Source organism: Hyperolius riggenbachi, chromosome 1, assembly GCF_040937935.1.
Source record: "Hyperolius riggenbachi isolate aHypRig1 chromosome 1, aHypRig1.pri, whole genome shotgun sequence".
Classification (NCBI taxonomy): Eukaryota; Metazoa; Chordata; class Amphibia; order Anura; family Hyperoliidae; genus Hyperolius; species Hyperolius riggenbachi.
In genome coordinates, this window is record NC_090646.1 from 497,039,975 (window position 1) to 497,062,441 (window position 22,467).

The following is a 22,467-nucleotide window of genomic DNA, read 5'->3' on the forward strand; positions in this document are numbered from 1 at the left end:
TCATGGTTACTGAATTTGTCTTGTTGGGGGCCTCATGATTTGTTGGGGGCCTCAAGATCGCTGAATTTGTCTTGTTGGGGGCCTCATGATTGCTGAATTTGTCTTGTTGGGGGCCTCATGATTGCTAAATTTGTCTTGTTGGGGGCCTCATGATTGCTGAGTTGGTTATGTTGGGGGTCTCATGATTGCTGAATTTGTCTTGATGGGGGGGGCTCATGATTGCTGAATTTGTCTTGGAACATGCTGGAAGGTACATACTGAGGGAGGGTGGGTGAGCGTGAGCCTGCTAACCTCCATATACATTTGGCTCCACCCATAACCACGCCCTCATTTATTATGTGACCACGCCCCTTTTTGGCGCGGCGCGCAACCTTGACTTTGGGGGGCGCATTAATAGTCTTTGTCCCCGGGCGCTGAAAACCCTAGCTACGCCTCTGGGGTTTAAAGTAAGCAATGCAAAAAAAAAAAGCTAGAGGTTTACTGTAATGCATAAGACATGTTAGCATAGCTAAATGATATATGCATTTATACAGGCATATTCCGTCAGTCAGCGCAGAAGAAGAGACAACTGAACAAGAAAGGACGTGCTTTCACAGTCTCAGACTAAAGAGAACTACATCACCCATAATGCTTCTGGTGAGAATTTAGCACGTGGGCCACGATAGGCGTGGCAGAGTGAGAAGTGCTTTCTGTTGCCGTATGCAAGAGCCGCTCGTATTCAATATAAATAAAAGAAAATGTTTTTCCGCAAAGCTCTTCTAGCCGGGGGCTCTGCGGCCGCGACCGCTGCTCTCTTTGCTGCGGTGGCAATTGGGAAAAAGGGAGGAGGCTCGAACACTGATACGCTGACGCCACCGGTAACAACTGGGAAATGGGACGCCAACTGGGACCGGTAAGGCTGCGAATGCGCAGGCGCTAAGTGGTCAGGCTAATGATGAGGATATAGGTAGATGGAGATGTACAGGGGCAGCAGGAATAGTACAGACCCAATGCAGGCATTTACGTCCTATTTACCTTATTACCACATTGCCCCAGTCCCAGCGTTCTGATGTGCCGTGTTTGTTTGCGGAAATCACGAATTGCTAATAAACTGGTCACGAGGCCTTAGCGGATTTTGATTTCGAATGACGTTTGGGTGAATGGTATTTTGCAGAGCCAACCCAATAGCCAGTAATTTAAATCTGTACTGTTAAGTGCTCATAATTATGATTAATTGCACAAGGTTGTGGTTCAGCCCAGGCGAGTCATAGTGAGCAAGACGGCTCTGGTTCCAGTTCAGCTCCTGCTAATTACAGTTTACCTGGATTAGAATTCTGAACAAGCATTTTGTCAAACACTCATTCACATTGGAGGGGTTTACTAGCGATTTCAGCAGCTCTGCGATCGCTGTTGTTTTGGAAAAACCCCTGCTACTAAAAAAACGCAGTGTTCAAAGGCACTTCTAGTGTGAATGGGTCCTTAGTTTCACTTTCTGTGACCTCTGGGGTCAAGACGCTGGAAGCTTTGCTCTGTGTGTCTCACACAGAGCAGAGTGGGGAAAGCGGCCAGGGAGAGGCAGAACTGTCCAATGGCAGCTGGGGAGCATACATTTGAAATCGGCTCCGGTAGACTTGGGCGCAGGATACAACCGGTACATGGCTGATCCTGCTTCTGCACAAGTCCGGGCCATATTAATTACGATTCCCCCTCCAGGCCGCCATGGATAGTGGAGAATGATATAATTCGGCTTCCAGCGGTTGCTGGAGGCCGAATTATTGTTTTTTAAGCAACCTTGGCTCTGTCTTCTGACGGAGCCGACTTTACTCACTGAGCTCTGCTCAGTTGTGATTCCCATTATAACCTATGGTGGCGCCGGCTGCGCCCAAATCTAGCAGCGCCGAAAAGCACTGCTCTGGCTGGGGAAGGGGTGTTAGGAACAACCTCAGTGGGTGGTTTGCAGCAGTACCTCTCCTGTCTGTGGCCCCTCCCCCCCAGATTGCAGACAAGCTGCATGTTGACAATTTCGGGGGGTCCACAGCACGGTGCAGGGGGCAAAGAACGGTGCATAGGGGACACATGGACCTGGGAACATGCTTCTATGTCCCATCTGCACCCTCTTACGCCGCCTCGGGTACACTTTTAGAGTCATGCATCGGAGTGCGAGATACGTGGGGTGGTTAGGAGGTCATTTGGAGGAGTGAGGGGCAGGAATGTATCTGACCAGGTCAGAGATGTAGGTCTTGTGTATAGATTTGTAGGCTAGACAAACCATCTTGAAGCGGATTTTGAAGTGGATCAGGAGTCAGTGGCGATATTTGCATAGTAGAGTCATGGAGACAAAGCAGTGGGAGAAGTAGACAAGTCTGGCTTTTTATAATGAGGAGGATGGCCAGGGCCAGCCTTAGGCCATTTTCACAGTGACCGTTGCTTTCCCTGTGACGGCAGAAGCACAGCAGATTGGTACAGCGGCGCCGCACTTTATCCTTGCGTTGTATTGGTTACAGTGAAGCATGCAGTCTATGAAAAGTACGCTTCACTGCTTCTGTTCATGTGTTTACCAGTAACGCACTCAATGCAGTGCATAACCATACCACAATTCACCCGCCAGGCATCACTGCTCCCCGCGCATTGTACAGTGTGCTGCCAGGAGCGCTCTGTGCATGCCGTGATTGTGACTGCATGCGCAGTGGTCCTGGCCGCGCGCAGGCGGAGTAATGCCCGACTCCAGCGAGCTGGAAGAGGCTGCCGGAAGTGCTTTAGGTATTAAAGCAGAGGGACAGAGGAGAACAGGGGGAGCGGTGGGCATCAGGACAGCTCCCCATTCATGCCTGCTTACTCTCCTCCCCTCCCATTTCTCCTAATGCTTTGGCCTTTAAAAAAAGGTGTGAAGATGTACCATGTTTTGAAGGCTGCCTGCTATGATGGCGGCTACAATTTTGTAGCTGCTATTTTCTGTGTGTAGCTGCTACAACTTGAGAATGACATACGTAATCGGCACCCATCATTGTTCTATAGTTTACATAAATCAGACTTTCAGTGTGTTGTTTTAACAGAATACAGTATTTTAGATAAAAGGAAATGAAACATTTACGTATATGTGCATTCAAATGCACACAATTTCAACAGCAGTGCAATTTAATTCATAGAAAGAACGATAACATTTGTGAATCGTTTTCTCCCATAGGACTCAAAGCGAATAGAACTGTCTAAAATCAATACAATTATGATTTAATTTTATTTATAAAACCTATTCTGCACTGCTCACAATAAATAGGGCAGAGATTACATTGTTAAAGTTGCACAGGGACATTAGTGTTAAACAGTACTTAAAATAGTGATACAACAATAAGCAATGGTGTGCGGTGAGTGTGCAAAGAATCTGTGTTTGTGGCATTGGTGGGGTTGGTTAACAGCCCTGCAGAGGCATTACTATTATTATTATTTATATAGCGCTGACCTCTTCCGTAGCGCTTTAGGCGCTGGCTGAATAGTGTAATGGCTAAGGGCTCTGCCTCTGACACAGGAGACCTGGGTTCGAATCTTGGCTCTGCCTGTTCAGTAAGCCAGCACCTATTCAGTAGGAGGCCTTGGGCAAGTCTCCCTAACACTCCTACTGCCTATAGAGCGTGTCTTAGTGGCTGCAGCTCTGAGGAAACCAGTGTCCAGAGGAAACCCATGCAGACGCTGGGTGAACATACAAACTCCGTGCACAGTTTCTGTACTACCTGCAGGTGGTAGAGGTCTTTATTTGGAAGGCCTTATTGTGGGCATTGCACTAGTGGTCTATCCATGATGTGATAAAGGTGTGAACTAGGGGTGGAAGATCCTCTGTAGGTATAAGGTGCTTCATATTTGCAATGTTTCTGTTTAGCAGTGCCCTTTATACTTTGCATGTCTTGTGAAAATTAGTTAGCTCTGAGACCGCATCTGTAATGCAGAATTCATATATTGTTGATCAGTGAGATACATTGCAAATATTCTGAGGAATGCTTTTTTGTATGTTCTCCTGGTGTCTGCATGGGCTTTCTCTTGGCACTCTGGTTTCCTCTTATCCTAAAAACATACTGATAAGTTAATTGGCTTGCCTCTAAATTGGCCCTAGGTTACAATATGCCTATGATAGGCACTATATCATTGCTAAATAATACTATTCATTATATAAGGGTTGCTCGGGTGGGGGATGGAATCTTTGAGTGACCTTGCATAAATTGCTATCTAAACTTGTTGGCCAAAGCTGCAGAATGTATTATATTTGTTTTGTGTGCTGCTTTCAGCAAATTGTGAAAATGACATTACTTGCATCTGACACTTGAACTGGCTCACCTGATATAACATCATACACAGCCAAGGGGGCAGTGGTGCTGAAACCACTGCCAATAGAGGGGAAAGAAAGAATCTGTGCAATGGCACATCAGAGCTAAAATATAAATACTGCATGTTGTAGTCCTGGGTCAGAGAATATGCAAATATCTTTTATTTAAACAAAATAATAATAATACAGTTTAGGTGTAGCGAAAAAGTGCCCCCCCCCCCCCCCCCCAAAAAAAAAGTGCTAGTTGTGTAGGCCCACTAGTGTCGTCCCTCTCAGGTTTCTTCAGATCGGGTCCAAGCTACTGTGCAGGCGTGAGCCTGTTTGGGCTTGGCTATTTCTGTTGAAGCCCAAGCGGGGTGGTGCTAGTAGGCGTGTGTGCAGGGAGGCCAATCTTTCGGGGTCTCAGTGTTGGAATGAGCTGATGTATGAGGACTGGGGAAGCCTCTTTAGGATCTAGAGGCTTCCCTTTCCCGAGGTAAGAATTTTTTTTCTTCCTTTAATGTCACAGGTTTACTTAGTACAAATGATAGAATTCTGGAACTTTGTTACAGAATGTATGGTGTTTTATTTTGCCTTGTAGGCGGGAACCAATGTCTATGGTAAATCTGCGTAAGATCAATGGAGAGACTGGAGAGGAAGAGCTGAATGTTCACTTAAATAAGCACAAGGCTAAGGCCACTAGGCACATCCTCCTTATCCGACATTCACAGTATAAACTGGATGGAAAGACAGATGCAGAAAGAGTTCTTACACCACTTGGTCAGTGTCTTTTGAAATTTTGTCTTGTCCTCTTTTGGGTAGAATAAGAAAATATTGTGAAAGGATACCTTGTAATTGGTTACTGTTACTGAAAACAAGTGTTAATCTTATGTAGTGGGTTGGTACCAACAAATTTGTCCCCATTTGTATATTTAAAGAAAAAGTAACCTATTGCCTTAGATGTACTTTTCCCGTTCCACTCTCTATAGAACCAAAAGTATGCAGAGATCAAGTTATGTTTTGTGTCACCAAAGTTTACAAAACCTTTTAATCTAATAGTTCTTGTAGAATGAAAGCACTCCACGCTCTAAATTTGAAAGATTTCTTTGTGTTTTTTTTTTTTCTTTCTAGGCCGTGAGCAAGCAGAGCTAACTGGACAGCGTTTGGCAAGTTTAGGATTAAAGTACACTCATATTATACATTCATCCATGACAAGAGCCAAAGAGACCACAGAGATAATAAGCAAGTACCTACCAGGTGAGGATGCTTTTATATTGTGCCTGACAAGGTGATTATGTTAAGCAGGCCTGGCATAGGTCACTAATCAGCAAAGCACAGATACACATTGATTGTTGAGCTATAATATTAGGTTGGATCACAGGGGCGTTTGAAGGCGGGGGGGGCATGTATTGCGGCGGTGAGCGGGTAGGACACGCAGCAAGCAAAGTGCTTGCTGCGTGTTTTAAAAAAAAATATTCAAATCGGCTCAGCGGGGCCTGAGCGGTGACCTCCGGCGTCTCTGCATGAGCTCAGCTCGTCCAGAAGGCTAGGGAGGTTAAAGAGAACCTGAACTGAAAATAAAAAGTAAAAATAACCATACACAGGTCATACCTACCTCCTGTGTAGTGTACTCATCAATCTTTCTCCTCTCCTGCATCCCATTTGTCCACTGTGATCATTGGAATTCTCTACTCCATTTTAAAAAATGGCCATTACCCCATAACCGCTTCCTGGTCATCACACTGTTAAACTGTAATATCACCCACTTGAGCCATAGGGAAACATGGACTTTACCTTACACATTCAGTTGTAACTGACAGCTGCTGATATATAACTGTCAGCAACTGGTATATTTCAGTTCTGACAAAATATTGTCAGAACTGGAAGGGATCACTGTAAGAAGAAAATGGTGAGCTTCTGAGCAGAATTGACGTTGAGGTAAATATGTAATATTCATTTGCAGCTACATCATGAGTTTATTTAAGGCCTCGTTCACATCATTTAGCGCAGATGGCTGTGCGATCGGAACGCAACGCGTCCAATCGCACGCCATCTGCGCTCCTATGCGCTGCGCTGCAGATCCCATTCATTACAATGAATGGGATCTGCGCTGCGATTCACAAAAATGCGTGCAGTACGCGATAGCGCAATCGCGCTGCCACGCAGCGCATATGATGGGAACGGTAGAAGGGCCGTCTATGCCCTTCTACCGTTCTTGCGTGTCGCACACTATACGCGCTGCCAAAATGCGCACGGCAGTGCGTATAGTCTGAACGAGGCCTTAAATAATTTTACTCGCTTCAGGTTCCCTTTAACCCTGTAGTCCACCAAATGCTTGTACTGTACCTCCAATGGGAGGACAGAATTGGTCCTTTGCAGCAGAGAATGTACCAGGGCATGCTGGGCCATTTCTAGGACAATTTCTGATATAGTAAACTACTTATTCTGGCCCCTTGGAGTTTACTATTACAAGGTTATATTGTATTTGTAGTAGCTTTGCTATAAAGAACTTTACCGGTGTCTCATATTCTTATTTTCATTTTCAGGTGTTAAATTTGAACTGAAATTTGCACAGCAGTTATGTCAATGTGATGTAAGATCTAGTTGCAGGTCATCTTTCAACAAAAATAAATCATTGGCTTTGATATTTTCAGCACTCTGGTGTTATCAGCAATTGACACTAGAAATTGATTGCGCAGCCAAATCAGTGTTTTGTTTTCATTTACTTTTCAGGAGAGGCTGTCTGCATTCGACTGCAGTTTCTGTCTCATCTGTATTCATAAAACACTATTAACTCTTGTAATAAAAAGTAAACACAGGCAAGTTCTAATTAGGATTAGTACTGTTTGTACCCAAGTTTGTCATTGTCACATGTCAGTTCAGGTATACTAATATGTGTTAACATTTGTACTGACCACATTGTCTTACACTTTTCCACTTCTTGCAGGTGTGAAAAAGTCAAGCTCTGATTTGCTTCGTGAAGGAGCCCCTATTCGTCCAGAACCCCCTGTGTGTCACTGGAAGCCAGATGTTGAGGTCAGAGGAGTCACATATCACTGTTTGATGTAAACACCATAGCTGTACCTTGTTTATGAAATAAATATATTTTTCATTCTAGCAGTATTATGAAGATGGGGCGCGTATAGAAGCTGCCTTTAGAAATTTCTTTCACCGTGCTGACCCTAAGCAAGAAGAAGATAGTTATGAGATCATAGTCTGCCATGCCAATGTGATCCGCTACATCGTATGCAGGTGAGATACCTCTGTAGTTTATTCCATTCCTACTGATGCCCTGCACAGATTATAAAGTCATCTTTCCCGGAGCGTCAATCGGACAGCACCCCTGCTGAGACTTGTCTCCCTCCCTGACTGAGGACAGGAAGCTGAAAAACACTAAAAATTTGCATAGCAAATAGGCAGCAGCATAAGTAGGGAACAAGTACCTCCATCTTCAGTTCAGTTTCCTGTCCCCGGTCAGGATGCATGGGAGAGTCTCCTCTGGGTGCTATCCAGTCATGCGGCTGGGGCGGCGTGGGTTAGGACTCCTGGAGAAAGATCGTTCAGTGAACGATAGTGGGTCCTGCAGCGTGTTGGAGGCTACTCCTGAAGAGGCAGCGGCTTTATGGGCGCAGGCGCGCTACACAGGAAGTTCCGGTCTTCGGAACCGGAAGTCGTCATGCGCACGCGTCCCGCATGACGTAGCCACCCGGAAATGTGCAAACCAACAGCGCACAGGCCAATCAGGCGGCCGGGGCGGCGGAGATCATACACCTGAAGCAAATCAGGTAAATAAGTATTTAAAGCGGCAAATGTATCCATTCGTCATTCTGCTCTTTGAGTTTGACGATGGAGGACGCTGCAGGTTCTTCCTCTCTGCAGTCTGCAGAACCAGGCCTAGATCCCTCTCTGGCAAGTAGTATTGAAAATATTTACTTAGCCAGCATATATCTGTGTTAGAGGGAATATTGTATCTTACAGTCTTGTCTCTTATTTTTTCCTCTTTAGCCCAAAAGAACTGACAAAACTGATAAATTGGATAAACTCAATCCTCAGGCCAGTCAAGTGGGTGATTGTCTGTATTAATGCATGATGTATTTTTTGCTATGTTACAGATAGGCTAAAAAAGGTTTATGTTTGTTTATATTATAGACAAAAAAGGACAAGACTGATAAGAGTGTTCATCAGACCAGTCAAGATAGACATACAAAGAATGAGAGAAAGTGTTATCTGCAATACTCGTTTTGTAACCTCTTCAGCAAGAAAATTGTGTCAGGCCTGTACTGAGAAAGTAGTCAAGGATGAATCTCCTGTGTTAATGAAAGGATTTATGGGCTGGATGCGGGCTGAAATGGCATCAGCCATTAAAGAAATTAAGGACTCAGCTATAGCCTCTACTTCTGCTTCTATTCCAACAGTGTCCTCAGCAGATATTCCACGGATTCCTGAGAATACAGATAATACGGCCTCTGTTAATACCATGGATCCACCTGGGTCCCCGGTATCCTTAATACCCCCTTTGGTTCAAAAAAGTAAAAGAAATAGGGAGGATTCAGAAGCTTCTGAATTATCAGAAGGAGAAATTTCAGAGTTAGAAGATCTTTCTGCAGAAGAGGAGGCTGTTAAATCAGATAATCATCAAAGATTTGCCTTCTGTCCAGAATTAATGAAAAGTCTTTTATCAGAAATGTACGAAACAATGGGTATAAAAGATGAACAAAAATCCTTGACACCGTTAGATGAGATGTATGTTGGTTTGGCGGATCCCCAATTTCAGGTTATTCCGGTTCATTCTTCCTTGAAGGATTTAATTAAGAAGGAATGGAGTAACCCTGAAAAGAGGGCTTTTTGGCCTAGGTCTCTATCTAAAAAATATCCCTTTAGTCCTGAGGATCAGGCTTTTTGGGGTCCTCCGCCCAAATTAGATCCTTCTCTGTCTAGAGTGTCAAGGAAAACTGACCTATTATTCGAGGATTTTGGTAATCTTAAAGATCCCATTGATAAAAAGTTGGATAATATCTTACGCAGAGCATGGGAATCATCCTCTCTTACTTTCAAGCCTGCAGTAGCTTCTACAGCTGTGACTCGGTCTCTTAAATCCTGGTTACTAGAAGTACAGACTAAGATTGCAATGGGAGTACCTAGGAATGAGATCCTGAACGACTTTCCTAAATTATTTAATGCAACTAATTATCTTACAGACGCAGCCGATGATACAGTAAAATTAACAGCAAGAACTACTGCTTTGGTAAATTCAGCAAGGAGGGGAGTATGGGTGAAAACGTGGAACGGTGATAATGCATCCAAGTCTAGACTGTGTGGTATCCCATGTGAAGGTTCCTTGTTATTTGGTTCTAAACTCGAGGAGACTCTGGATAGAACCGCTGATAATAAAAAGAACTTTCCAAATAAGAAAAGACCCTATCAACCTAGACGGTCCTTTCGAGGACCCGTCAGGTCTGACCCAGGAGTTAAGCAGACCCAAAACAGGAAGAGATGGGCTCCCTATAGACCTCAGAAGTCCAAGACCAACTTTGCTCCCCCTAGTAGATCTGACAAGCAATGACGCCAGGATTCCGGTAGGAGGGAGACTGGCTCATTTTTTCGAGTTTTGGCAGATTCACATGACAAATCAGTGGTTACTAAAGATCATACTAGAAGGATACAGGATAGAATTCGATCAACCCCCACCACTAAAATTTCTGGTTACCCCCCTCTCAGTAGATCCAGAACGAGAGATATTTCTTCAACAGGAGATAATGTCCTTATTACAAAAAAGAGTTATAAGAGAAGTGCCATTATGTCAAAGGGGTTTAGGATGTTACTCACCAGTATTCCTAGTAAAAAAACCACAGGGAAGCTTCCGCTTCATTCTAAATCTCAAGGTCTTAAACAAGTGCATAAAGTACAGAAGGTTCAGAATGGACAACATTCACTCTGTCATTCATCTCCTACAGAAAGACTGTTTCCTGGCATCCTTAGACCTCAAGGATGCTTACTGGCACATCCCAATGCATCTCTCATCCCAACAGTATCTGAGATTCGCAGTTCCAATCGGAGGGAAGGTAAGACATTTTCCGTTTTCTGTTTTACCTTTCGGAATATCTTCAGCTCCATGGCTGTTTACTAAAGTAATTGCTGAAGTATTAGCCATCCTAAGATCGAGGTCCATTAATGTACTTGGATATTTATACGATTTCTTGTTTTGGGGTCCTTCTCATGAATTTGTAATTTCTCAAAGTCAGATAGCCATTGAGTTCCTCCAAAATTTGGGGTGGCTGATTAACTGGGAAAAGTCTTCTTTAACACCGAGTCAGTCCATGGAATTTTTAGGGTTCACTATTTCCACTAGGGAGGAAAGGACTTTTTTGCCTGTTAGAAAAATATCTGTAATTACAGAATATATTTTTTCTTTTCAGAAAGCAAGGACAATTTCTCTAAGAAAGGCCATGTCTCTACTAGGACTTTTAACGGCCAGCTTTCCAGCAGTACAATGGAGCCAATTTCATGCGAGAATTCTGCAAATATGGATTCTAAAAGCTTGGAACAAGAAGTTGTCAATGCTGGACAAAAAGATATTGATACCCCACTATGTGAAAGTCTCCCTGATGTGGTGGCAGGATCAATCTCACATCGCAGAAGGTCTTATGTGGAATTATCCGGTTCAGAAAGTGCTGACGACGGATGCCAGTTCCTGGGGATGGGGAGCCCACTTAGATTCCTTGCCAGCCCAGGGTCAATGGTCCAGGACAATGTCTTTGAAGTCATCAAACAGCAGAGAGCTGGAAGCAGTTTATCAGGCTTTACAACACTTCAGTACTCCTCTCAAGAATACACATGTAACAGTCAGAACAGACAACAGCTGTGTAGTAGCATATCTGAACAGACAAGGGGGGACAAGGAGTATGACCTTATGGACCCAGACTTTTCGGATCGTTTCTTGGGCAGAAAACAATGTCAAATCCTTGACGGCAGTCCACCTGAAAGGCACATCAAATTCCCTGGCAGATTCCTTGAGCCGTTCAAAGTTAGACCAGAACGAATGGTCCCTCAATCATCGGGTTTATCAGCAGATAGTGGATCAATGGGAACTCCCGGAGGTGGATCTATTTGCCAGGAGAACGAATATGAAATGTCTAAAGTTTTGTTCCCTATATCCGCAGGACAATCCCTGGAAACTGGATGCATTCTCAATAAACTGGGGATCACATCTGATGTATGCTTTTCCGCCCATACCTCTTTTACCAAAGGTACTGAAGAAGATCATTCAGGATCAAGCCAAAGTAATTCTCATCGCTCCACTATGGCTAAAGAGACCTTGGTTCACATTACTTCAAGCTATAGCAGTCTCAAAACCGATCATACTCCCACTTCAAACAGATCTATTGAACCAGGGGCAAATTTTTCACCCGAATCTGAAACTCCTTCACCTCTCAGCATGGAGGCTGAATGGCGCATCTTGAAAGATAAAGGGTTCTCCAATAGGCTCACAGAAACTTTAATTCAAAGTAGGAAAAAAGTCACTCGGCAGATCTATAACAAAGCCTGGAAAGTGTTTAAGAGATGGTGTGCAGAAAGATCATTGGAAGCAACTTCATCATCTTCTGTATTGGAATTTGTTCAAAGTGGCTACGAAAAAGGTCTGAGTGCAAGTACGCTTAAGGTACAAGTTTCTGCATTAAGTGTTTTTCTAGAAAGAAAGTTAGCTCAAGAAGAGTTTGTTATTCGATTCTTTCAGGCACTAAAGAGATTGAGACCGGTGATGAGACCTAGAATTCCATCTTGGGACCTAAATACAGTTTTACAAGGACTTTGTGAAGCTCCGTTTGAGCCGATTGAAAATATATCAGACAAATATTTATCATTGAAAACAGCATTCCTTATTGCCATTACTACGGCTAGGAGAATAGGAGAAATTCAAGCATTATCAATAAGAGAACCATACTGCATAATATCGGATGATAGGGTTACGTTACGTCCAGATATTACCTTTTTACCAAAGGTAGTATCCAAATTTCATAGAACTCAAGATATCTTTTTACCCTCATTCTGTCAAGACCCAGCTAATGAGAAAGAAAAGAGGTTACACTGCTTGGATGTAAAGAGGTGTCTCATTCAATACTTGGAAATGACAAAACAGTGGAGGAAGTCCGACGCAATATTCGTTCTGTTTTCGGGAAAATTCAAGGGGAACAAAGCTTCCAGAGGAACATTATCCAGATGGATAAAACAGACGATTGCTACTGCTTACAAGACTCAAAATAAACAGCTATCTTCCACAATTAAAGCTCACTCGACTAGAGGAATCTCGGCATCTTGGGCAGAGAGGGCTGGGGCCACTATTGAGCAGATCTGCAGAGCTGCGACTTGGTCCAACCACAACACCTTCGTCAAGCATTATAGATTGAATATTTTAGCTAGCGCAGATTTAACTTATGGGAGAAAAGTATTACAGGCTGTAGTCCCTCCCTAAGAGAATAATCTTGGTTATCATCTCAGCAGGGGTGCTGTCCGATTGACGCTCCGGGAAAGATCAACTTACCTTCGGTAACGTCTTTTCCGGGAGTCAAGAGGACAGCACCCCTGCAACCCACCCTATGTTTGAGGGTTTATGAGGAATAAAGAATTACATTTTTTCAGCATCAATGGTTGTCCGTGTCTTTTTTATAACTGAAGATGGAGGTACTTGTTCCCTACTTATGCTGCTGCCTATTTGCTATGCAAATTTTTAGTGTTTTTCAGCTTCCTGTCCTCAGTCAGGGAGGGAGACAAGTCTCAGCAGGGGTGCTGTCCTCTTGACTCCCGGAAAAGACGTTACCGAAGGTAAGTTGATCTTTTCAAACTGTTCAAACAGGTCCTGCTATCCTGAGAGGACTGTGAAGGTTGCCAGTAGGCATGGTCCGCTAAATTGTGGGCTAGCTTTATAAAACCAATCAAATGCAAGCGCTACTTTTGATTGGTCTGTTTCCAAGTTGCATTAAATGTGCAACTGCAACAAATCTCATTGACCATCCCTAGTATAAAAAAATGCTGGTGCATTGGTAATAGTGCTGATTCACTGGCTAAAAGAAACTTAAAGAGAAGCAGAGGTGGATTTTCTAAATCTTAATAGGACACAGTGCACAATGACACGCCTCTGTGTCCTTCTGGTGCAGCTGCCAGTCCCCCTTAGGCTCTGCTGTCCCCCATGAAAAATATCAACAGGCTAGCGACAATCTGATTGTCGCTAGCCTTCTCTTTACCTGCAACTTATCAATTACTGCTCCTCCGCATTGCCTCCCCTGTCTCCGCCATTATATGGCTCTCCCCCCACCGCCACTCCCTGCCTCCGCTATCTTCCTCCAATCGGAAGCTAAGCCGTGACCCAGGAAGTGCGGGGTGGGGGCGCCATGTAATGGAGGAGGCAATGCGGAGGAGCAGTGATTGACAAGCTGGCAGGTAAACAGAAGGCTAGTGACAATCAGATTGTCGCTAGCCTGTCGGTATTTTTCAGTGGGGACAGCAGAGCGCAGGGGGGACGGGCAGCGGCAAAAGAAGTACACAGAGGCATGTCATTGTGCAGAGAACATGCCTCTGTGTCCTGTTAAGATTTAGAAAATCCGCCTTGGCCTCCCTTTAAGTACGTTATTACAAACAATGGGCAAAATGTTAGAACATCTGATCTCCAAACCTGTTCCATGTGAGCTTTTCAGCCGGGCAACTAACTTATCATGGAAGAAATATTTTCTTATAGTTTTGGTTTTAATGTACATTTTTAATCTGGGATAAACTCTTCTATTCCAGTGTGGAAATATTACAGCTAGTGGAGCAAGCAAGTGCACCATACTCTGAATCGACAAACCACTATTTCTAAGAATAAATATGGCGGGCAAATGCGGTTTCCTCACAAATAAGACAGGGTCTTCTATTAATTTTTGCTCCAAAGAAATGCGTCAGCTTATTTTCAGGTGATGTCTTATTTTTTCATGGACAACAATCTGCATTCATTCTTGAACAAAGAAAAAAAAATAAACATTTACCGATATTCAAATATGATTTAATTACATTCTAGGTTTTCTAGATCATAACTTTCCAAATCCTGGATTCCATCATGAATTTCTTGTGACTCAATTTCCTTTTTTCTTTGTACAGCAATCTACATTTACAGAAGAGAAGCCTGGTACTTGACAACCCTTAATGTCTTGGTTCTCGTGGGGTCTCTGAGTGCAGTCCTTTTGGGGGTGTCTGCTAGTGTTGGTGTTTTAATCTGAATTTCCTTATTTGGAAACCCACATAATGCTGTACACAGCTGTTCAGCACCAGAGTCACAGGGGCTTCACGTGACTTTGCTGCTTCTTCCAGCTTGGAAGGAGAAACAGTCATGTGGAACGCCACCCTGTAACTCTTTCCACTGGTAATGTTGCTGAACTGCTGTGTAGGGCATATAACACCAACCCTAGTGTCTGCATTGCTTTGGCAGAAAGAGAGGCAGTGGGGAGAACATTTTGCTCAGCCAGCCTGATTGGTCGCTACGGGGTTGGTGCTGTACATGCACTAGATTATCAGCAGAGGAGTTTCTGGACAGTCTCTAGCCTGTGTGCAAGGCTTTGAGCTGCAAGACAGTAACCGTGTATCATTAAAAACTGACTTGCAAACTGACTACATAATGTATTTTTCTTTTTTTTAATTCTTTTGTACCAAAGTGAAGTAATATAGCAATGTGTAGAAGTATTCTTTGTGGTTTACCTTGGTTGTTTTCTTGTGCAGGGCATTACAGGTTCCTGCTGAAGCCTGGCTTCGCATGTCCCTTAATAACGGAAGCATCAGCTACCTGGTTATCCGTCCTAATGGTAATGTCTGCTTGAGGATGCTTGGTGATTCTGGATTTATGCCACCCGACAAAATCAGCCGGACGTGAGTGTCCACTGCTTGTGGCACCATGCAGCTTTGCCACTTCCAGCCATGGACATTTGTGGATGATCTGATGAGTTCAGTGGGAACAGCATTCTACGTGCCCTGTGCCTTCTCCAGGGATTCACAAATTCAGCAGAGTTCAACACATATTTCTTGTGTGAATATTTTATATTTACATTTTGCATCAGCAGAATCTCAAGCACATCTGCTTAAGTAGACAACGGTTGCCAACTGCTCTAGCCATTGTAGTGACTTCTGTTGGATGAGTAGGGCACGGATGGCTATCCACATGCTGCATCTGTATTGTACTGTAATACAGTGATGAAGTGCAGGATGTATTAAGAGTGGACAGTATTACAATATATATATATGCCTTATTTGTGTTTTCATATAGATTGAATTGCTCATTATTGCTGGCAAGCATGAGACACGTATGTGCATGTGTAAAGTTTGCTTCAAGGTGAGGCATATCTCTTTTTAGAAAAAAAAAGCCAAAAATTATTAGTTCAGTCCCTTCCTGTTTTATGGTTTAAAGGAAACCCAAAGTGGATTGACCTGTTTAAATGATAGATATAGGCATGTGTGGGCAGGAGTCCACATGCTTTCCACTCCCCCTGTTCACTGCTGGCCCTTCCATTCGTCTGTAAAAGGCACCGTCACACTTATCGGTGAAGTCGTGTATTCCTGCGCATGCACTCTCGGCGGCGCGCCTCCTTGTTTGCTTTCCCATGGCCGGGAGCGGTTTGCCCATGTGCACTATGTTACGTTTTGTAGCCGCACAGCCGGGCCACCGCATGTGCAGTAGTGAGCGGCTTGGCACTCGTTCACACTAGCAAAGGGCCTTTTACAGATGATCGGGGAGAGCGGACAGCATGAAAACTCCTGCCATACATGCCTATAGCCACCATTTAAACAGGCCAGTCCACCTCAGGTTTCCTTGAAGTGAGTATCTTACTGCTGATCTGCTAAGGTAGTTGGTTATCTAATGCTGACCAGATATTGGCAGATTAATCTGTTAGACCACCACAGTTTATCAGCATTGCAAGTAATCATGTAAATGTGAAGTTTTACTGTGATAACTTTTTAATTTTAAAATCATAAAAAAATAAATTCTGCTTAGATTAAAATGATTTAAATTGTTCCCCTGCCAATAAATAATTACGTGTTCAGGAATATGTACCTTTGTGAACCTGCAGTCCCGTAGTGTCATATGCAGAGTAGAAGGAAGTAGATTTTTCTGCATTTTTCCTGTTTGCAATTTTGGTGCATTTGCATTTTTTATACAGAAAGTGAGCTCAAGATGGACACTCGCCCTCGATGAATATAAAGAAAAGTATTTACCACGGTGCCAGGCTTCGGACACAGGAAAAGGTGTTACAGGTCCAGCTCATTCATTGTGAGGGTGCCCAATTTTCATCATATGTAGAATTTATTCCCCCTTTAATGGGGACATTCCTCAAAAAAAGCAAATGACGTTGCCGGTATACCCATTTTCATGATAATTTGCCATAGTCTATGATGAGCTATATAGTCAAAAGCTTTTGAATAGTTAATAAAGCAAAAGTAGACATTCTTCTGGAATTCCCTTGCTTTCTCTATTATCCATTGAATGTTGACAATATGGTCCCTTGTTCCTCTACCCCTTTTAAAACCAGCTTGCACATCTGGCAGTTCTTGCTCGATATATTGCAGCATTCTGCCTTGTAGAATTTTCAGCATTACCTTGCTAGAAAGTGAGATTAGTGCAATTGATAATTTTGAGCAATCTTTGGCATCGCCTATTTTGAGATTGGAATGTAAACTGACTTTTTCTAGCCCAGTGGCCACTCTTGTGTTTTTACTTATTTGATTGCAAATTGCCATCAGCACTCTTGACCACATCCTCATGCAAGCTTTTAGGAAGTTCTACTGGGAATCCATGACTTCCTGGAGCCTTGTTAGCAAGACCTTTTAATGCCATGACTTCACTCATCAGGATGCTTGGTTCTCGTCTAGAGTGCGTATTACAAGTACATGTACGAGTACTGTCTATAACCTCCTTGTATAGCTGCTCTGTATATTCTCGCCATATTTTCTTCATCTTCTGCTTTTGTCAAATTCTTTCCATTTTTGTCTTCCACCATTCCCATTTTTTATGGATGTTGCCAGTCTTCTTAAAGGACACCTGAGGCGAAAATAAACTAATGAAATAAACAATTGTATTTATCTTCCTTCTCCTAAAAATGTCTTTATTTAAATCTACTTTTTAAGTTTTAACTGTTTTATTTTTTTTTTGCTCAATGACACATTCATTGATTTATACCAGAGGTAAAATCTATGAACTATTGACCCTTTTTATCTCTTTCCTGCACTCAGAAGCCATTTTCTGCTAGGGAAGTGTTTTATAGTTGGAATTTCTTATCAGTGAGGGTCACACTGTGGTCACTTCCTGTCTGAGTCAGCAAAGAAAAGGGGAAAAAAAAGCATAGTTATTTGTGTGCTAGGCACTGTACATACCCATGTCTATCTCATCATGTCACGTCACCTCGCGTATCCTTTAAAAACATCTCGGTCTTTCCCATTACCTGGTCTGTTTTTATTTCTTTGCACTGTTGGTTCAAATAAGCTTACTTATCTCTGCGTGCAATTCTCTGGAACTGTGTTCAGCTGGGCAATTTTTTCTTTGGCTTTGAAAGTTTCTGAGGAAAGAATGACAGCAAAAGCCAATGGAGATACGCGGTCAAACAATCTGCCCAACTATCTTCTAAACTTGGTCTGTTGGAAGATAGTTGGGCATGTGTACTGCTGGCAAACAACCAGATGACCAACTGCTAACAGGTTGTTTGCAAGAGCCAACCGGAGAATCAATCTGACCAACTGTCATGCAGGTTGGAATGTGTGTACAAGTCTTTTGAACAACTTTGTTTTAGCTTGTGTGCATAGTATTCAAGTGAGTTGGTTGTTTAGTTGGTTGGCGACGACGTGTGTAGATACTTGTGTAAACAACTTGTTCGGTTGGTCATGCATTATGTTAAACGTGTGTATGAGCCTTTAGAATGGAGTATGGAATAATTGACTGGTTCACAATTGGTCAAGGAGTATGACAAGTTTACATATTGTCTCCTTATTTATTTAAAGTGTATGCAGAATATGTAATGCTGGTTTGGATGAATCTCATGCTGGAATTAAAATGGCGTGCAGGAATTTTAACAATCTGATATATGCCAATGATATCAGTTATGAATGTCAAACAAGAAAGTGCCAAATCTGTTCTACTGCTTTTAACATCAAGAAAAGCTGGAAAACTGTTTCCGGTGTGACAGGGCCCATACGGTGCATCCAGAAAGTATTTACAGCACATCGCTTGTTTACTTGAGGCTTTGGCTAATTTATTAAAAATAAAACTGAAAGATCACATGTACATAGGTATTCACAGCCTTTTCTCAAAACTTTGTTAATGCACCTTTGGCAGCAATTACAGCCTTTTTGAATATGCCACACACTTGGGACACCTAACCTTTGCCAGTTTTACCCATTCCTCTTTGCAGCACCTCTCAAGCTCCATCAGGTTGGATGTGAAGCGTTGGTACACATCCATTTTATGATCTCTTCAGAGATATTCAGATTCAAGTCTGGGCTCTGGCTGGACCACTCAATGGCATTAACAGAGTTACATAGTTATTTGGGTTGCAAAAAGGCATACTTAGGGCTTGATTCACAAAAGAGTGCTAACTGTTAGCACGGCCGTTTTCGCGCGATCGCGAATTTTCGCGCGAAATGATAACGGTTTCGCGCGCAAACAGGAATTTTACCGCGAAATCGATATTATTTTCGCGCGAAAATTCGCGTTTGCGCGCGAAAACGTTATCGTTTAGCGCGGAAATTCACGATCGCGCGCAATGCGAAAATTCGCGCGAAAACGGCCGTGCTAACAGTTAGCACTCTTTTGTGAATCAAGCCCTTAGAGTTCAACCAGAGAACAAAGTACAACCCCAGCGTGTTCCCTCACATATCCCTGTTGATCCAGAGGAAGGCGAAAAACCCTTACAATGCATGGTCCAATTAGCCCCAAAAGGGAAAAAAAATTCCTTCCTGACTCCAGATGGCAATCAGATACAATCCCTGGATTAACATCACTGGGCATTACCTAGTAATTGTAGCCATGGATGTCTTTCAACGCAAGGAAAGCATCTAAGCCCCCTTTAAATGCAGGTATAGAATTTGCCATAACTACTTTCTGTGGCAATGCATTCCAAATCTTAATCGCTCTTACTGTAAAGAACCCATTCCTAAATAAATGGCTAAAATGTTTTTCCATGCGCAGATCATGTCCTCTAGTCCTTTGAGAAGGCCTAGGGACAAAAAGCTCATCTGCCAAGCTTTTATATTGCCCTCTGATGTATTTATACATGTTAAGTAGATCCCCTCTAAGGCGTCTTTTCTCAAGACTAAATAAACCCAGTTTATCTAACCTTTCTTGGTAAGTGAGACCTTCCATCCCACGCAGGGACGGATCTAGGGGGGGGGGGGGGGGGAAGCGGGTATCTTGCCCCAGGTGCAGTTTGTTGAATACTTCAAAAGGCGGCAAAATGAATGGCAATTTAGGCGCCAAAACCTGACCTTACCCCAGGCGCAACTTGGTCTTGATCCGTCCCTGATCCTACGTATCAATTTTGTTGCTCATCTCTGCACCTGCTCTAAAACTTCAATATGTTTCCTGTAATGTGGTGCCCAGAACTGAATTCTGTATTTCAGATGTGGCCTTACTAGAGAGTTAAACATGGGCAATATTATGCTTGCGTCTCGAGTTTGTATTTCCCTTTTTAATGCATCCCAAAATTTTATTAGCTTTAGCTGCAGTAGCTTGGCATTGAATACAATTATTTAACTTGTTGTCGATGAGTACTCCTAAGTCCTTCTCCAAGTTTGATGTCCCCAGCTGTATTATTATTATTATTATTATTATTTAGTATTTATATAGCGCCGACATATTACGCAGCGCTGTACAGTGTATATATATATATCTTGTTACTAACTGTCCCTCAAAGGAGCTCACAATCTAATCCCTACCATATGTCTATATTATGTAGTGTAAGTACTGTAGTCTAGGGCCAATTTTAGGGGGAGCCAATTAACTTATTTGTATGTTTTTGGAATGTGGGAGGAAACCAGAGTGCCCGGAGGAAACCCACGCAGACACGGAGAGAACATACAAACTCTTTGCAGATAGTGCCCTGGCTGGGATTCGAACCAGGGACCCAGCGCTGCAAGGCGAGAGAGCTAACCGCTACGCCACCGAGCTGTATCCCATTTATTTTGTATGGTGCTAGACCATTGGTACGACCAAAATGCATGACTTTACATTTTTCAACATTGAATTTCATCTGCCATTTATGTGCCCATATAGCCATCCTATTGCAATATGTCACTATCTTCCTGATAGTTGATGATTCTGCACAATTTTGTATCATCTGCAAGAATAGCAACATTGCTTTCTACTGCCTCTATAAATTGAAGAGCACTGGACCCAGTACAGACCCCTGTGGGACCCCACTGCTAACAGTCACCCATTTGGAGTATGAGCCATTCACCACAACTTTTTGTTTTCTGTTCATTAGCCAGTTCCCTATCCATGCACACAGACTCTTCCTCAGTCCTTGCATCCTCAACTTTTTTGGGGAACAGTGTTGAAGGCCTTTGCAAAGTCCAAGTATATCACATCTACAGCATTCCCAATAGCCATATTGGCGTTCACTACCTCATAAAAGCTGAGCATGTTAGTCAAACAGGACCTGTCTTTAGTAAACCCATGCTGAGAAATAAGATTATTTTCTACTATGAAGTCATGTATAGTATCTCTTAGTAACCCCTCAAATAGTTTGCATGCAACTGATGTTAAGCTTACAGGTCTATAATTTCCTGTATCTGATTTTTTTTCCCCTTCTTAAATAATGGGAAAATGTAGGCTGTACACCAATCCACTTGGACTCTGCCAGTTGAGAGTCACAAAAGATAAGATAAAGGGATTTATCTATAACAGAACTTAATTCCCTTAGGACCCGAGGATGCATGCCATCCGGGCCAGGTGCCTTGTCTATTTTTAATTTAGAGTTGTCCTGAAGCCACTCTTTTGATATCTTGGCTGTGTGCATAAGGTTTTTGTCCTGCTGAAAGATGAACCATCGCTCCAGTCTGAGTACAAGAGCACTCTGGATCAGGTTTTATCCAGAATGTCTGTGTACATTGCTGCAGTCATCGTTCCCTTTATTCTGACTAGTCTCCCAGTTGCTGCCACTGAAAAACATTCCCACAGCATGATGCTGCCACCACCATGCTTCACTGTAGGAATGGTGATGGGCGGTGCCTGGTTTCCTCCAGAAGTGATGCCTGGTATTCACACCAAAGAGCTCAACCTTTGTCTCGTCAGACCAGAGAATTTTGTATCTCATGGTCTGAGAGTTCTTCAATTGCCTTTTGGCAAATTTGTAGTTGGCTACCATGTGCCTTTTACTAAGGAGTGGCACCATACAGGCCTGATTGGTGAATTGCTGCAGAGATGTTTGTCCTTCTGTAAGCTTCTCCTCTTCCCACAGAGGAGCTCTGACAGAGTGAACATGGGTTCTTGGTCACCTCCCTGACTGAGGCACATCTCACCCAATTGCTCAGTTTAGATGGCTGGCCAGCTCTGGGAAGAGGCTTGGTGGTTTTGAACTTCTACTTACGCATGATGGAGGCCACTATGCTCATTAGGACCATCAAAGCAGTAACATTTTTTTCTGTAACCTTCCCCAGATTTGTGCCTCGAGACAATCCTGTCTCGGGGGTCTAAAGACAATTCTTTTGACTTCTTGGTGCTTCGATCTGATCTGTCAACTGTGAGACCTTATACTGATGTGTGCCTTTCCAAATCATGTCCAATCATCTGAATTTACCCCAGATGGACGAGTACCATATTTTTCGCCATACAAAATGCACTTTTTCTTCACCAAAATTTTTGGGGAAAAGTGGGTGTGTCTTATGCGGTGACGGTAAGGAAGGCAGGATGCAGAGGTGCGCAGGGAAGCAATATATACGTTACCTGCTCCTGCCTCCAATCCTGCTTCGCGATCCTCTTCTGTCATCCAACGCTGCTGCAGTTGCCGAACATTGCTGGCCGGTCCCAATTAGTCGTGCAGGTATATGGTATCAGCACACGTGTGGCGATAGTGTATCCCTGCGCGGCTAATTAGGACCGGCCAGCAATGTTTGGCGGCTGCAGCAGCGGGCAGCGGTGGATGAGAGAAGAGGATCACGAAGCAGGGATTGGAGCAAGGAGAGTGGCGGCAGGA

The 22,467-nt window shown here is 43.3% G+C and overlaps 1 protein-coding gene across 11 annotated transcripts; it reads left to right on the forward strand.

The window, feature by feature from the left end:
- Positions 1-657: 657 nt before the first annotated feature.
- LOC137523430 (serine/threonine-protein phosphatase PGAM5, mitochondrial-like) lies at positions 658-17,356 on the forward strand. Of its 11 annotated transcripts, none has more exons than XM_068243408.1 (8): positions 658-892; positions 4,872-5,050; positions 5,402-5,527; positions 7,218-7,306; positions 7,389-7,522; positions 15,014-15,160; positions 15,555-15,620; positions 16,447-17,356. In XM_068243408.1, exons 1-8 carry the CDS (start codon positions 738-740, stop codon positions 16,451-16,453), a joined length of 903 nt encoding a protein of 300 aa, XP_068099509.1. In that variant the 5' UTR covers positions 658-737; the 3' UTR covers positions 16,454-17,356. The 11 variants fall into 11 exon arrangements, with proteins under 11 accessions (XP_068099509.1, XP_068099510.1, XP_068099511.1 ...); XM_068243409.1 differs by having other exon boundaries at positions 7,392-7,522; XM_068243410.1 differs by lacking the exon at positions 15,555-15,620.
- Positions 17,357-22,467: the final 5,111 nt, after the last annotated feature.

Bases quoted from the DNA above. Each gene is read 5' to 3' on its own strand.
- LOC137523430 (XM_068243408.1), top strand. From the start codon at position 738: ATGTTTTTCCGCAAAGCTCTTCTAGCCGGGGGCTCTGCGGCCGCGACC. The intron at 7,307-7,388 runs GTCAGAGGAGTC...TTTTCATTCTAG, and splicing joins ACTGGAAGCCAGATGTTGAG to CAGTATTATGAAGATGGGGC. The intron at 15,161-15,554 runs GTGAGTGTCCAC...GTTTTCATATAG, and splicing joins CCCGACAAAATCAGCCGGAC to ATTGAATTGCTCATTATTGC.